The sequence below is a fragment of the Strongylocentrotus purpuratus genome, unplaced genomic scaffold (genome assembly GCF_000002235.5).
Source record: "Strongylocentrotus purpuratus isolate Spur 01 unplaced genomic scaffold, Spur_5.0 spur5_scaffold_2, whole genome shotgun sequence".
NCBI lineage: Eukaryota > Metazoa > Echinodermata > Echinoidea > Camarodonta > Strongylocentrotidae > Strongylocentrotus > Strongylocentrotus purpuratus.
The window spans coordinates 1,461,287-1,478,030 of record NW_022145605.1 but is presented as its reverse complement, the minus strand read 5'-3'; the positions used below and the strand labels follow the sequence as shown (position 1 = coordinate 1,478,030).

At 37.7% G+C, this 16,744-nt stretch overlaps 2 protein-coding genes across 4 annotated transcripts; one reads left to right on the top strand and one right to left on the bottom strand.

The window, feature by feature from the left end:
* Positions 1–517: 517 nt before the first annotated feature.
* On the bottom strand, positions 518–5,654 carry LOC754020. 3 transcript variants are annotated; one of them, XR_004065139.1, is made up of 5 exons: positions 4,829–5,654; positions 4,048–4,196; positions 3,282–3,406; positions 1,322–1,913; positions 518–1,284 (listed from the first exon to the last, which is right to left on the bottom strand). XR_004065139.1 is itself a non-coding variant. In XM_001184116.4 (4 exons), exons 1-4 carry the CDS (start codon positions 5,472–5,474, stop codon positions 1,829–1,831), a joined length of 1,005 nt encoding a protein of 334 aa, XP_001184116.1. In that variant the 5' UTR covers positions 5,475–5,654; the 3' UTR covers positions 518–1,828. The 3 variants fall into 3 exon arrangements, 1 of the variants encoding a protein (XP_001184116.1); XR_004065140.1 differs by having other exon boundaries at positions 518–1,247; XM_001184116.4 differs by having other exon boundaries at positions 518–1,913.
* A 1,490-nt stretch (positions 5,655–7,144) lies between these two features.
* LOC591851 (C4b-binding protein alpha chain) lies at positions 7,145–16,698 on the top strand. The gene is made up of 10 exons (XM_030991395.1): positions 7,145–7,349; positions 8,027–8,197; positions 9,304–9,483; positions 10,951–11,127; positions 11,988–12,167; positions 12,713–12,904; positions 14,201–14,380; positions 14,828–15,004; positions 15,782–15,961; positions 16,414–16,698. The coding sequence occupies exons 1-10, from the start codon at positions 7,262–7,264 to the stop codon at positions 16,623–16,625; spliced, it is 1,737 nt and encodes a 578-aa protein (XP_030847255.1). The 5' UTR covers positions 7,145–7,261; the 3' UTR covers positions 16,626–16,698.
* Positions 16,699–16,744: the final 46 nt, after the last annotated feature.

Below are 16,744 nucleotides of genomic sequence, written 5' to 3'. Positions count from 1 at the left end.
GTAATGCTCACAAATTATTTTTCACCTCTTCCCAGAACTCAACCTTCTCTTTAAGCAGGTTTGGCTGTATGCATGAAGTGTTACTGGTAAGTTCTTGCTTTATACAATTTCAAGAACAAATCTATTGACTGCTAGCTGTGCTTCATGATAAACTCAGTCTAAACAAGTAACTACCATATGCAGCTAATGAGGTTTTTATGCCCTCAGGCAAAGTAACACTACTAATATAATGACAATCGTACTGCAGACAATACATATAATTTTGGTATGATAGAATATAATTGGGAATCCTCTAGATTAGAATTCACAAACAAACACTGAATCTCGCACCATATTATAGAGATACTTTGCACAATATTTTATAAAAATTCAACATTTTCAATTTGCAATCATTATAGTTAGAAATACATTCACAAAATATATACAAATCAATACAGACTGATCTTTGGATAATGAAAGTATTGTGATTACACACATCTTAATACCATAGTGGGGCAATAATCTAATCTTTGAACGATTTGGTATCATCTAATTATACTTCAAAAATGTACATGTACATGGTTTGACTATTTCTCAAAATAACACTTTGTGATAACTGTACATGTAAGTAAAGTAACAAATATACGAAAACAGGTTTATTCCGCTGCTTTTGAGCGGAAGTGGGATGATTGATTATGAAATTTGATTGCGTAGATTGCAACCAAACGGAGCCACAGCCTAGCTCATCACATCCTGACCGCGGAGCAACTGCGTCTGCTGCAATATTTATATCATGATTACTTTTCATTCTTTACAAACCAGTTAGTTTCACAGTAACAAAGGAATTTACAAAAACAGAGCTTTCCTTTTAAAACTGTGCCATTATGTAATATATTTTCATTCTTTGCTGGAATATTAAGGAATTTTGCCTTCCACATATTATGATATTAAGCCTCGAAAATGAAGGAGTTTTCAGCGATGAGCATTTGACCTAGCACCATGTAAATGTAACCCGAGAACAAAATATGGCTCTTGGCTGATGATCTGCACTCAGTGACTGACCATAAAATTGATAGGATCCCACACTAGCCCTAGGATTGCAATTTGTCGGGTCTGTATGTATTGGCCTACTATTATCACAATTTTCAAAGTCTGGCAATACATGTAGGTACATGTACTTAGAAATTGAGAGCCTATGTGCACCTGTTAGTCTTAGCTTACGTGTATGTACCTGTTAGTCCTGTTAGTCTTAGCTTACGTGTATGTACCTGTTAGTCCTGTTAGTCTTAGCTTACGTGTATGTACCTGTTAGTCCTGTTAGTCTTAGCTTACGTGTATGTACCGGTAACCTAGTATTGGTGGGAGCATACATGTATGTGCACCTGTTGAGCCTTGCAATAGAGTACCGACGTGCCAACGTCATATTTTACTCATCGTAAGCAACGGTCTGGAGCAGGGCAAAATTAATTGTTTAGCACAAAATTTTTTGGAACCAGTAACCTTAACAACTTCACACTTTGGTACTCTATAGAGATGGGTTTAAACAATAAAGATGTACCGATATTCTGCAAATTGTTCACATCCTCATCAATCATATCATGAAGAGGATCTATGTGTTACATTACAGGAAACTCATCAATCACTAGAAACAACACTAATACTTTCAATTGAAACGTGACAAGATTTCATCAACCTCGTTTCGAGGTTACTCTGAACAACATCCACCCCCCCCCCCCAAGAAATGTACTCAAAATCACATTTAATCATACATACTAAAACATGATGATAATATGGAATTATTTAAAACATATCCAGGCCTGTTCATAACCCTGAGCAGATTATTATGGAATCAGTCTCGAAGAGATTGAAGTAACTTCTCTTGATCTTCTCTTCCAAAGCCGATGGATTCCAGATAGTTAGGAACAGTGCTGTATCTGTTGCAGATATAGATACAAGAAGATGTACAATGGTGTTAATTCATTAACTCATAGCCTGCCATGAGGCTGCATGCCGCTACCTATTGAGTGCCATGTGCGTGCAAGAGCGCTTTCGTAATAGCAGTTATTGTTCATGCTCATTGGGCTATGCTGTGTGTTTTGCACTCGCCATTCATAGAACCATCGCGTTAATCAGATTATCTCCGAAACAACCTGGCACAATGGGGATTAGCCCTGTGGCACGATAAGAGTTAAAGAACCTCCCCCAAAAAGAAGGGGAATAGAGTATAGAGTTTTCACATACATTTTAATAGAGCTTTAGAGAGAGAGAGAATGTAGGTGAGGATACTCGAAGGAAGAAAGAAAGAAAGAGAAAGAGGGAAGGGAAGACAAAGTATATCAAAAGAGGATTCATCTGTGGATGAGTCTATGCTGCTCCATTATATTTGCATTAGGACGCTACCCACACGACTACCACATGCCCCGCCTAAACAACAACCTGGTTCAAGAACCTTTTCACTACCTTCCACCCATTCCAGCACCTACATGTACTCCTTTTGAAAACATTAAAGGGATAGTTGAGTTCTGTTGCAGAGGGCGCTACACACAATAATTTTTTTGAGAGATAATGAAAAACTGAGTGTCAAATTTGAAAGAACATAATATTTAAATGACAAAATCATCTTTGTTTGATCATAATCGGTTCAGAGACGGCTGAAATATAACGATTTATAATACTTGTGTACCACCACTAATATTAGATATTTTGAAAAATTTGAAAAAAAACGTTGAAAAACGCCTTTTACGTCGTATTTCAGCCAATGCCGATGTTGGCTTTTTTGTTGGCATTTTCGAGTTGCTTGTATTACCCAAAATTAGCCGGCTCATGTGTTGTTATTTTTAATTAAATAATTAATTAACGTTTAACGGTCACCGTGTTTTTTTCATAGTGGAGCTGAATTGGCAAGATCGTATTGGCTAAATTTCACACATTTTGGGGTCTAAAATTACCATCATAGCAATTTTAGGTTCTAAAAGGGCACTATAAATGTCATAGATAAGAATAAGAGCAATATAACCATGCACTTTGAAGGCATTTGCAGTCTGAAAACAGAACTCAACTATTCCTTTAAGTACAAGTGCCCTTTGGTGGGGACCGTGTAATGCCCGAGTGTAGTTGTCCTTGGAAGCTTGCTGGGTGTTTTCAAATGGGTAGTTGTGCACAGGCGAGTTGTCCTAAACTCTGTTCATAATCCTTTTCTCATGTACATATTTCATTAAATGTAATGAAGGGGTTATGGAGGCTAACTTCTTGATATAAAGCACTAAACATAGTACTGCATTTGTTACAGTTATTTTACTTACGTTTTATGTATGTACTGCAGTAAACCATCCATGGTTTCTCTTTTAGCGTGTGTGAACGACTCGTCCATGTTGGTCCGCTCTACGATCTCTTGATGTACCCTAGACCTAATGGGATCCAATCCAATCTGAGTTCAACAACACCAAATAAGAAAAAACATCCAAATAAACAAAGAAAAACAGAAATAACACAAAAGCAATTATGAGTAGAACAGAGATGAATTGGGTGATGTTCAGTAAAATTTTGTTTGTTTGGATTATGATCTGGCATCTAGTAATTCATTTAACAGTAGGTCCATGAATAGGTTTCAATTACAAATAACATAATTCTTATCAATGGCTGTCTATACTTGGTTTAAACTTTTAAGTACAATTTTTAAATTCTGCAGCACAAATACATATATTTGAATTTTGTCCCTCTCTTTATTCAGTGAACTCAGTGTTATTTTGCTCTGGTTCATAACATTACGAACCAGAGCAAAATAACACTGAGCTTCTATAGGAAATCTTTTTCTTCAGATGGTCATATCTCAGCCAATACTTAACATATTCAATTAGCTTTCGACATTTGGACATTATTTTTGATGCTCTTTCGAAAAATGAAGGGGGAAAAAAGAGAAATTCTAAAAATAGATTTGTATGATGTCACAGCTTCAGTTCTCTATTTAAAAGGTCCTGTTTTACCAACCTAGCAAAGACTTTTGCAAATGATTTTTAGGCTTTTAAGCCCTTGCTACAGTCATCTAGAAATGTTGTGAGAGCTACTCACTTCAGAGAGAGCGTATTCTTCCGCGATGTAATCATCTGATTTGCCCAAGAGTGAAAGAACCATAGCAATCACAATCCCTGTTCGGTCTTTACCATGGGCGCAATTAACCATGGCTGGTAGATTGGCTGGATCAGACAGAATACGAAGTGCTGCCAGGATAGGAGATAAATTATACAATTATTGTAATTGGAAATATGATTCATGAAAGGAAAAAATGAGGCAAGTCTTTGAAATTATATCATGAATGACATGAATTCTATCGAAATTGAAAGATATCAGCCTAACATGTCATCAAATCTTAGGAATACCAGGCATTTGGCAATTTGGAGTAATGTAATTCTCAATGGGGGAATTCTGCATGCACTCTGTACTCTCAAACTGACATAACTGAATATACAAGCACCCATGAGCTTATCAACAAAGCCTGTTATAAAACTGGAAACATTTTAAAAAGAAAGAAAAGAAATAAGTAGATATGCACATTAAACGTTCTGTTGTGAACAAAGCAGCTCCTGCATAAGCTGTGATCTTCACGTCTTGCGATCTCTGATATTATATACCCAGTTTTGTATTGTCTCTACTATCTATTTACTCATTCTGCGAAGGATACACTCCGCAGTTCTCCAATCCTGGAGGAAATCAAGAAGAAGAAGAAGAAGAAGAAGAAGGTGTACATACAATAATATATGAACAAACTGAAACAAAAATTGAAATATTTAAGGGTGCCGTACCGGGTTGAGAGAGTCAAAGACAACTTTATGGAATCATGAAAACTATTTACCTAAACATATCTGTGCCCCACTGAGCTCTATCATATCAATGTAAGTGGACAGCAGACCTGCAGGATTGAGGGTCTCTTTGGCGAAGTAACGGATGAAGTATCGGAAGTGGGTTCGGAAGAGAATATCAACAATGAGGTAGACGAGGGAAAATAATCTTTTGTAAAGCGGAATTCTGTTGAAAACAGTCCAAACAAAGTGAAACTTGAAAAAATCCAGAAGGAACCTCTTCCTGGTTATTGCACTATGGTGTGTCGAATTGCACCCATCCAAAGTTGGAGCCTCCTTATTTTTGATAGCTTTCAGATACTTCATTTTCACTGGCTTTGTGGAAACATCACAAATTCCTTTTGCAGAACTCTGCCCCTTTGGAATGATTACTTCTAAAATGGAGGAATTCTGATCGAAAATTTTATCTCCGCTTGCAGCTTTATACTCAGACTTCGAGCGAAAGTCAAGAACAGATCGAATTCCTAGATCATTGAGCCTCTCAGTGTCTGCACGGCTTAGCAAGTCTTGCCTCGAAGATCGGTACAACCTGCCTCGGGAGTCCACCCGCCTGAGGTTTGGTAGTGTCTCGATGGGTAACGCCAAGTCTTTCCATACCGGCGTACCGGCTGCCGGTGTCAAATTTTCATTGATAACCATGATCCAAGTAGAGCGAACAGTAAATTAAAAAGGGATAAACAGTCAGCAAAATTAATAAAATGTCAATTAAAGCTTAAGTGCTCCAGAACATGGTGATTGCACGAGTAATTTTCACGAAACATGCACAACATGTAGACCTCTATACATACGGTACGATCAGCTGATAAAGATTTACAATAAGAAAATAAGAACACACGCCCTCTCTAGACGAAAGGCATCGCTGCTTGACAATCTCTAAATTTCTCCGTTTGTCCTTATACAATGCGTCCCAGAAAAAACGAAACCGAGAATTATCGATGTTTTATCATTACTTAATCACAATTATAATTGATATATGACACATATTTGTAAAGATTAGATCCTCTTCTTTCATTTAATGCAACTCATATAATACATATTTCACGCATGAGTGATCAAAAACAATTTGAAGAGCTCGAGGGTACCAAAAATCATTTGGCGGGCGGTATCTGAATTTCGAAGAGAAAATCACATTTCTAGAAAGTTCATTTTCTGCCCTTTCATATGACACCTCAATCAGGAAAAATGAGCCAGGAATAACAAAGTTCTGTTTGTTTAAAGTAATGCTTGCATGCATTTCCATAATTTGATTTAACGAATTCGTTTTCACTGGCTGCCTGCCGTAGCAACAAACAGAGTTGACAAACAATTTAACTCCGTTTCGTTGACGATCAGCCATGCTCAAAGAAAACGAAAGACTTGATGCATGGCTGATCGTCAAAGAAAAGCAGTTAATATTGTAAGCCTCTGTATTTTATGTGGTATTGGAGAATCATAACAAAGTTTTAAGTCATGTCAGTTGCTGCACCTCTTTTATTTCTTAACTGGCGGATGTGGGGAGATGTGGGGGGATAAGTCAGTTTAAATAAATTGTTAAAACTGAAATCTATTTTACTTAAGCCCATATTAAGAAGGTCAGCAGCTTTCAAGCACATACACCCCTTTCCCACTTACCTACCCCCCCCCCCCAAAAAAACCCCTTTGTCTTTCAGTGTCACTTTGTCAATATTGAATTCATGTTATCCAAATATATTGATGTACCGGTAATTGGTACATGTATTTTGTATATGACTGATAAAACCGACGAACTTTAATCCTGAATTTAGAAACATTTACTACCCGACTATTTACATGTATGCCTAATTGGATTATTTTATACATTGTCTAATCCCTAAATTGCCATAAGCCTATAAATCAAATATTGATAAGTTATTACATGCAGTGCATGAGTTCGGACTTTAGACATACCGTGTTTTTTTTAGTGTTAATCTTCAAACCGGACTGAAAAAAACCCTAAATGGTCCCGTTTTCACATGAAAGATATTACTACTGTCGTACCCACACTATCTATTACGAGAATGTGGATGCACCACAATTCCCAAATTCTGCACACACTCACACTCTTTCTAAATGTTATTTAAAATGTGGTTTCCAAGCAATCTCTAAAATCCTTTGCAATTCGATATGAAAACAGGGGAATTCATAAAGTACATCATACGTCTGTAATAGAATAGTTCATGCATCCGGAATATATAGGGGCCGCATTATTCAGAAAACATTTGGAACCATGTTCGTGAAAACGGGACTATAATCCATGTATATAATGTCAATAGACCATCTATTTGGTCATTTCATGCAAAGTGGTTAGATTTTTAAACAAGAACTCTCATGCGTTATTTCTGTTCACTAATTATAAAAAAGCTTTACTTAATCAGAAGAGTTGATCTCCGACTGGAACATTCAGGCCTGTAGCGTGAAAGACTGAAAATATGAGGTTGGTTTGGAATCTGGTACGGATTATTGTCATTCTCCTCATAGCTACATGTGGTGTTCAAGGAAACGTTTGTAGCACTGACGGTATGTTCTATCGTTAACATCTATCTTTTCTATGTTTGAATCATTTTGTTCGTATTGATTCTGTTGTTTGTATCTCGATTCCATTATTATAGGCCTATGTATTTTGCAATGATTTTGGTGTTAGTTAATATATTATACCAAACAAAATCAACCATACTTTTCAATCCCTTTGGTTAATTTGACGAAATTTTGACATAATGATATTGATTAGAATATACGTCCTTTCAGTATAATCTGTAGTATCAAAATAATGCACACAGACGTAGTTGAAGGTTGGACAACGTTACGCCCCCCCCCGTCAGACGCCCCTCAAAAAGTGAGCCGCTATATACTTCGAACATAATTATCAAATTCTAAATAGCCTTAACCATTGTTGATGATAATGTTTGAAATTCGTTTCCTGAAAGATTATGCAGAATGGAGGAATTAACACAAGTTATTTTGCTTTTTATACTTCACAAAGATTTGGGTTAGGGCTTGGGTTGCGAGGTTGCGACTGGGTTTTTAAGTTTTAACATTTATTGGAAGTGTTTACGTTGGCAAGGTTGAAGTAAGTTAATCTAGGACTTCAGCTATTTGATTTATATTGGATTTTATATTGGATTTTACAACCATCAAACACCTTGGCTTCTTTGTTTTGTTTATGCTGTCATAATCTTGTTTTTATCCTACTACAGAGTGCTCATCACCGCCTGTATACGGGGGTGGCACCCCTACGTTCAGCCCAGCTTCTTCTTGCTACTCTAATGGTAACTTCGTAAACGTCACTTGTAGTGGAGTACTCTTCGGCCAATCAGAATGTTCCTGTTTGGAATCGGAATACATTGATACACCACCAACATGTGAAGGTAAGGGAAGGGCGGGGGAGGGATAAAGTGGAATTATTTCTGATAAAAAAAAAAAAAAAATGGGGTATCAAAGTCTTTGTAGAAGTGCTCGTTATACTCGTGCGTATAGGCCACTTATGATAATAATTAAGCCAGAATTGCCCCACCCCATCCCCGACTCTTTTCCCCATCTGCCTTCTGCTATTAAAGGGAAAGTCCACCCCCAAAATAAGTTTGTTTTGATAGAGGCAGAATAATAAGAAAATCAGGTGAGTGAAAGTTTGAGCAAATTCTGAATGAAAATAAGAAAGTTATGAATTATTGAAGTTGTGATCAATCAAATACAAATTGGCAACTCTGTGACTTATTATACGAGCTCTCCTTCATTTGCTTTGTGCATAATATTCCATAAAATCATGTTTTCTTCGTTATTGATGACGGAATATATATTTGTTCCTTGCAGGGGGAGTATAGAAACATATTTGCAATTATTATATGTAGGGTGCATGTATGGTTGAAATTTGTCTTGAGGGAAAATGAAAATTTTAGATTTTTTTTAGTACTGAGCAAATGGAAGTTGAGCTCGCATAGATACGTCATTGATACGTCATAGAGTTGCCAATTTGTGTTTGATTGATCACAACTTAAAAAATCCTAACTTCGTTATTTTTAATCGGAATTTGCTCAAACTTTCACTGACTTGTTTCTCTCATTTTTCTACTCCTATTAAAACTAACTTAATTTCAGGGTGGACTTCCCCTTTAAGGCATCAAGAACAAGAATGAGGAGGTGCAGAAGACAGAAAGAAGAATATCAATTATACAAGGACGTCAAGCACAAGAAAGTGATAAATAAAATAAAATAAAAAGGAGAAAATTAAAAGCAGAACTAGGAAAATGAAGGGAAAGGGAAGGGCTAGAAACAACTAAAGATAGAGGAAGAGGAGGAGGAGAAAAGGAAGAAGGAGAAGGGCAATGAAAAGAAGAAGAATAAGACGTTTAGAAGAAAGAGGGAGAAGAAAGAAGAGAAGGAAATATAAAGAAGGTAGTGAGAAGAAGAAAGGATGGAGTAAAAGTTAACAAATTTATTGATGCATGATCTTCAAAGCTTATTTGTGCTCCCTGCAGAGTATCACTGTGCCAAACCTGTCTCGCCTGACCATGGATTCGAGATCGAACCCGTCAACGAATACGTTCTTTATGATGTCGTCTCTTTCTCATGTGATGACGGTTTCATCTTGGGAGGATCCGAGTCAGTGATGTGCACTGGAACGGGGGAGTGGCATCCATCCATCCCTAAATGCTATGGTAAATAATTATAATGTAATACAGACAGAATAGGTAGAGGCAGGCTGGCGTTATAGGATGGGGGAGTGTGTATGTTTTTTTTTTTTTTTTTTTTGGGGGGGGGGGGGATGATTGACATTTATATTTTTCTGGCCGGTAAGAGGTTTGTATCAATATTACATCAATAGATACAGGTACTATATTGGTAAGAACAGTGTCATCGTAAAGGTGAATTTGAGGAGGCATCGTCGTCATCAGAGGGAGGGGGGGGGGGGGGTGGGGCATCGGTTTCACTCAGTGGATAAAATGGTAATTTATTAGGTGGGGTGTGTGGGAAGAGGTCGTAGCGTCTTCTTTCCTCATCTCCCTGTTCAAAGGAGAAAAAAAAAATTATCTCTATTTCCACACTTTGATCGGGGCACGTGCCTCATCTTCTCATATTTCAACAACATTATTACATATATACACTGTCGCTAATAAAGGTGGAATATTTTTTTTCAATCCCAATTTATGGAATTATTCTAAAAATTATTTAAAATTAATAGATCTCGATAATAGTATACATTCTCATATTTTATTGAATAATAATTTGCCAATGTGTGTTTTGCGTGACTGCTAAAGCATATGTATGCTACTAAGCTTAACAACTAGGGGACCTATGCCCTAAGTCATAAATGACAGTAATGAGGATTAATGCCCCACAAAAGGGCACTAATATAGCACATCGACACGGTTTTGTTCCTGGAGCCTCACAGTAACGAGGCCATTGCTTTGTCACTGAACCACGAATGTACGCAGCGGGGGCTAGAGTAGGGGGCAGTTTCCATAAATAAAATAAAAAACAGAAAATGCAATAAATTTTCAATAATTTATTGCATTTTACCCCGGTTCCCAACATAAAAAAAATCTTCTGTGTGCCCATGCCTTGAGCCATAATGCATGGACGTCCAGAGGATTTTTTTATGTTGGGGACCGGGGTCGAAAATGCAATAAATTATTACAAATTTATTGCATTTTCTGTGTGTTTTTTTATTTATGGAAACTGCCCCCTACCCTAGCCCCCGCTGCGTACAGTCATGGTTCATTGACAACACAATGGCCTCGTAACTGTAAGGCCCCAGGATCAAAACCGTGTCGATGTGCTATATAACAGTGCCCTTTTGTGAGGCATTAATCCTCATTAGTGTCTTTTATGACTTGGGGGCGTAGGCCCCCTAGTTAATAAGCATAATAGCATACACATGCTTTAGCAGTCCCGCAAAACACACATTTGCAAATTATTATTCAATAAAATCTGAGAATGTATACTATTATCTAGATCTATTATTTTTAAATAATTTTTAAAATAATTCCATAAACTGGGGTAAAACTAAAATATTCCACCTTTATGAGCGACAGTGTATATATATATATATATATATATATATATATATATATATATATATATATATATATATATATATATTAATGTATTCTTCACTAACACAGAAAACTGCATCATACCGTACATTGCCCACGGTAACGCTGATTTTGCACCCGGTACTTCCCTGCATGATCAAGACCAAATGAATGTATCATGTGACGTCACCAGCTACACCCTGGAGGGAGTGGATATGGTCACGTGTCACGATGGTACATGGAATCCACCCATTGGACAATGCCTCAGTAAGTACATGATTGGAGGTGGTACAGTGGTTCATTCACTTGACTCTCAATCCAAGGGTTGAGGGTTCGAATCAGAGCCCAACGATAATGTCCTCTGGCAGGACGTTAATCCACATTTGCCACCCGCCATCAAGGTGTAAATGGGTACCTATAATAATTGCTGGGGTAATAATACTTGCAGGGCCTACATGAAGAGCAGAAGCAATACTAGTGTGGCTACCCTGGATAAATAAGACCAATATTACTGTTTTAATCATCATTTTCTTTTTTTTTCTTTTTTTTGGCGGGGGGGGGGGGGGGATTTAACAAATTATTTGCATTTCATTTATGCAATGCAGCGATAAATAATTAATGAACTAATAATAAATGATACATTTTGGAAAATTAGACCGACGGGTGGAAACTGAAAGAAAAAGGCCCAGCTACACAGACCCTTTAAAAGAATTGGTTCGGCTATCTATACCACGCCTCCCGGGGATCATGGACCCCCCTCTTTCCTTTCTTATAATCTTGGATCTGCATTTGAGACATGTAGTATATACGCCTTTAAGAAATATTATTAACCTAACAAATAAGTCTGTATAGTAATATATTAATCTTGAAATCAGTCCCTTAAAATCTTTTCATTCCTGAAAAAAATCCCCGTCAGCTCTTGTTGGCATTAGTGACGTATCTCTTTTTTCCGACCCTGGAATTTGTAATAAGTGTTTTACAAGTGTGTCACAAGTCTAATCTCGATATAAATTGTAACCTAAAATCCCCTTTCTCTGCATTTTATATAGTGTGCTCTCCCTATAGGACTAGTTTTCATCATCACATCTCGCTTTCTCTTAATCCATCTCGTTTTCTTCTTCCTACAGGTAAATGTCCATCTCCGATAATCTCTGACTCAGACCATTCCGTCAACCATGGCGACGTTGATCACGGTGAATACGTGATCGTTACCTGTGATGCTGGATACACGTTTGGATTAGGCTCTGATTACTCCTATCCTCTGACATGTCATAATGGCACGTGGGACTCATCGATCGAGTGCTCTGGTAAAATATGCCCAGAAACGGGTATTTTCTTAAGAGCATGGGAGGTGTGGACTAGCAATGGGGAGTTAGGGAATTTCCCCAATGGCCGCTGGATATATTGGCTTGAGGGCCGGTCAATTTGGTATTCGAGAGCCGCTTGATATGTGTCTTATAGGTTGTTTGGGTCGATCACTTCAACATTTCTCAACCGAATTTCACTTCCAACCCGATGTTGGTACACAGAGAAACGCAGATAAATATAAAGGATAGGCTATATCGTTCAGAAGTCCAAAAGATGAAAGCTTTATTATAGGGAAAAAATAGTTCGGATGGTGGGGTTTTGGAAGGGGTGGTTAAGGTAGTGAAACGAGAAGAATAGGACTTGACAATATTATTGTATGATGTTTGGAAATTTTGAATTTTTGTATTTGGGGGGAGGGGGCGGGGTTCGTGATTGACATTGTATCTGGCGCTTATGCAGGATTACCGGTCTTAGTTTTAGCACATTATTAGCAGATTTTTAATCCCCCCTCTCTCTCTCTCCCTCTTTCACTCTCTTATTACAGCCAATTGTGAGCTGCCTAGTGTTTGCTCGTCACCTCCTGTATACGGGGGTGGCACCCCTACGTTCAGCCCGGCTTCTTCATGCTACCCTAATGGTACCTTCGTACACGTCACTTGTAGTGGAGTACTCTTCGGCCAATCAGAATGTACATGTGTGGAATCAGAATACATTGATCCACCACCAACATGTGAAGGTAATCAATTGCGAGATTGATTTTAAATAAAGATTACGACACACCACAATGTACGCTTCTTACGACTTTAAATTGGCAATCGGTCGAACAAAGATTAAAATATCACTACTGTTTATTAGCTTTTAAAATTATAAATGTCATGCCCCCAACTTATTTAAAATCACTTATAAATTATCGCACCTCCAACTACTGTACCCGCTATTCCTTAAATGCTCTACTTGACATCCCATACCCCAAAACCGAATTCAAGAAAAGATCATTCTCATATAAAGCAAGTACCCTATTTAATAAACTTCCTCCCTCAATTTAATCAACCAAATCTATTCAAATATTTAAGCGCGGATGCCAATTGGCAAAGCATTTGTTATAGTCGAATCTCCGTTCTTATTTCCCTCTACCGGTATAATTATTAAAGTCTTATTTTATATGTCAATGTTTAGTTTTGATGAATGTTATATTTTTAAAAATATATTCCTTGTATTTTTGTATATCTTATACTTGTTATGTCGTTCTAGAGGGCGTACTTGGAAAGCAGTTTTGTTAAACTGAATGTACCTACCCTCTATTTTAAATAAAACTTGAATAAATAAATAAATAAATAAATTATCTGGTCGTGGGAGGGGCGGGGACAAACTAGAAAGTTTTTATGATAAGCAACAACAACAAAAATGCGGTATCACATTTCTTTTTAGAAGTGCCATTTTAGTGCGAAATTTTCCACGGAGAGCACAATGGGTGTATATTTTCTCGTTATACTCGATGCGTATAGGTCACTTATGATATGCCAGAAATTACTCACACCCCAACCCCGAGTCTTTCTCCGATCTGCTATACTGTTATAGGCATCAAGAACAAGAATGAAGAGATGTAGAAGAAAGAAGAAGAAGAATTAAAGAAGAACAATTATGAAAAGACGTCAAGCACAAGAAAGTAATAAATAAAATGATATAAAAAGGAGAACAAGCAGAATTAGGAAAGAGAAGGGAAGGGCTAAAAAAAAAAAAAAACTAAAAGCAAAGGAGGAGGTCGAGAAGAAAAAAGAAGAAGGAGAAGGACAAGGTAAAGTTAAATGAAACTAAGAAGGAGAAGAGCAAGAAAAAGAAGAAGAAACAGAAGAAGAAACAGAAGAAGAAGAAGAAGAAGAAGAAGAAGAAGAAGAAGGAGACAAAGAAAGAAGGAAAAAAAAGCAGAGAAGGAAAACATGAAGAAGGTAGTGAGAAAAAGAAAGGAGGGGAAAAAGTTAACGAAATGATTGATGCATAATCTTCAAAGCTTATACATTTGTGCTTCCTGCAGAGTATTACTGTGACAAACCAGTCTCGCCTGACCATGGATTCGAGATTGAACCCGACAACGAATACGTTCTTTATGATGTCGTCTCTTTCTCATGTGATGACGGTTTCATCTTGGGAGGATCCGAGTCAGTGATGTGCACTGGAGCTGGGGAGTGGCATCCATCCATCCCTAAATGCTATGGTAAATATAATGTAATACAGCCAGCAAACATAGGCGTAGTGGTAGGGCAGCACCATATTAGGGAAGGGGGAGGGAACGGTTGCTCCATAACCAAGATTTTTTTTACTGGCCGGTTAGTTGTATGTTTAGGTATAGGCCCTATATATATAGGTAGGAAGAGTTTTATCGTGAAGGTAAATTTGAGGAGGCATCGTCGCCATTGGAGGATGGGGGAGGGGGTTCGGTTTCATTTAGTGGATGAAATGCAAATAAAAAGGTCATTTATTAGGTGGGGTGTGTGGATATAGGGGTAGCGTCTTCTTTCCCCATCTTCCCCCTTTTTTTTTAATACTATTTTTCTCCGGTGTCCATCCTTTGATCGGGGCACGTGTCTCATCTTCTCATATTTCAACAACACTATTACACACACACACATATATATTAATAATGTATTCTTCACTAAAACAGAAAACTGCATCATTCCGTACATTGCCCATGGTAACGCTGATTTTGCACCCGGTACTTCCCTGCATGATCAAGACCAGATGAATGTATCATGTGACGTCACCAGCTACACCATAGATGGAGTGGATATGGTCACGTGTCACGATGGTACATGGAATCCACCCATTGGTCAATGCTTCAGTAAGTACATGATTGGAGGTGTTGGTCCAGCTAACTTTAGCACCCTTGCCGGGTATCATGGACCACCCTTTCCTTTCTGATAATCTTGGATCTGCATTTGAGAAATGTATGATATACACCTTTATGAAATATTATTCACCCATCAAATAAACCTGTATAGTATAATACTCATCTTGCAATCCGTCTCTTAAAATCTTGCCGTCTCTGAAGAAAAACAATCCCCGTTAGCTCATGTTATTTTTATTATTTTATTATAGTTTTATTTTAACAGGGTGGTCTCATTCAAGTTCATTTCTGAACCTGCTCTCCCAGAGAGCCCTGCATTCACATAAAAACATGTACAATAATAACATGAACTCAAAACATACCATACAAAGGTAAAATATACAATAATTAAACATAGGTAACGAAAAATACGCATTACCAATTATAAGTTTTAAAAAAATACAACTATCAAATTGAGAAAACTAGATGAATGAAATATAATAAATAAAGGTCAAATTAACGTGAAAATATGTTTACAAGGGAAACTGAAAGGTTTTGACATTCTTTTTAAAACTTTGCAGCGACTTACGCTGTTGTCATTATTTTGTGACGTATCTCTTTCTCCGACCCTGGAATTTGTAATAAGTGTTTTACGCTGAGTTTTTCACAAGTTTGAATTCGATATAAATTATAAAATAAAATCTTTTTCTCTGCATTTTTTTATTAGTGTGCTCTACCCTATGCATTACGTCTCACTTTCCCTTAATCCATCTCGTTTTCTTCTTCCTACAGGTAAATGTCCATCTCCGATAATTTCTGATTCAGACCATTCCCTCAACCATGGGGACGTCGATCACGGTGAATACGTGATCGTTACCTGTGATGCTGGATACACGTTTGGATTAGGCTCTGATTACTCCTATCCTCTCACATGTTATAATGGGACATGGGACTCATCGATCCAGTGCTCGGGTAAAATAAGCCCAGAAACGGTTGTTTTCTTAAGTGCATGGGAGGGGTGGACTATAGCAATAGGGAGTTTCCCTAATGGCCGATGGATAATTATGTTGGCTTGAGGGCCGGTCTATTTGGTATATCTGAGTACCGCTCGTCTCATAGGTTGTTTGGGTCAATCACTTCGAATTTTCTCAACCGAATTTCACTCCCAATCCGACCCTGGTTTACAGAGATACAAAGACAAACATATTTAAGGATTATCGTTCTGAAGTCCAAAAGATGAAAAGCTTTATTAGGATAGTGAGGTGGGAAGGGGTGGTGAAGATAGTGAAACGAAAAGAACATGACTCGACAATATTAATAGTTTAATGTTTGGAAGATTTTGTATTTTTGTAGTGGATCAGAGAGGGGGGGGGGCTGAATTATTAGCAAGTTCTAATCCCCTCTCTCACTATCTCTCATTACAGCCAATTGTGAGCGTCCCAGATTCCCAGACTCAATGATGATCACCCCTGGAGCTCGAGTCGACCAGTCCCACTACCACAATGACGTCATCACGGTCAAATGCGCGCCAAATCATGTCGTCGTCAACGGGCCACCCTCTGCAAGCATGTCATGTGATAATGGGTACTGGACCCCTACCATGCTACCCATTTGCAAACATATAAATGATACCTAAATACTGCCTTGCAATTAATACAGTGGTGTATCCAATATAGGGCGGAACCGTCTCCGTTTTTAGGTTTAAGAAGAGCGGAATAAATCCATGAAAATTAATTATTGAGGAAAATTGTTGGG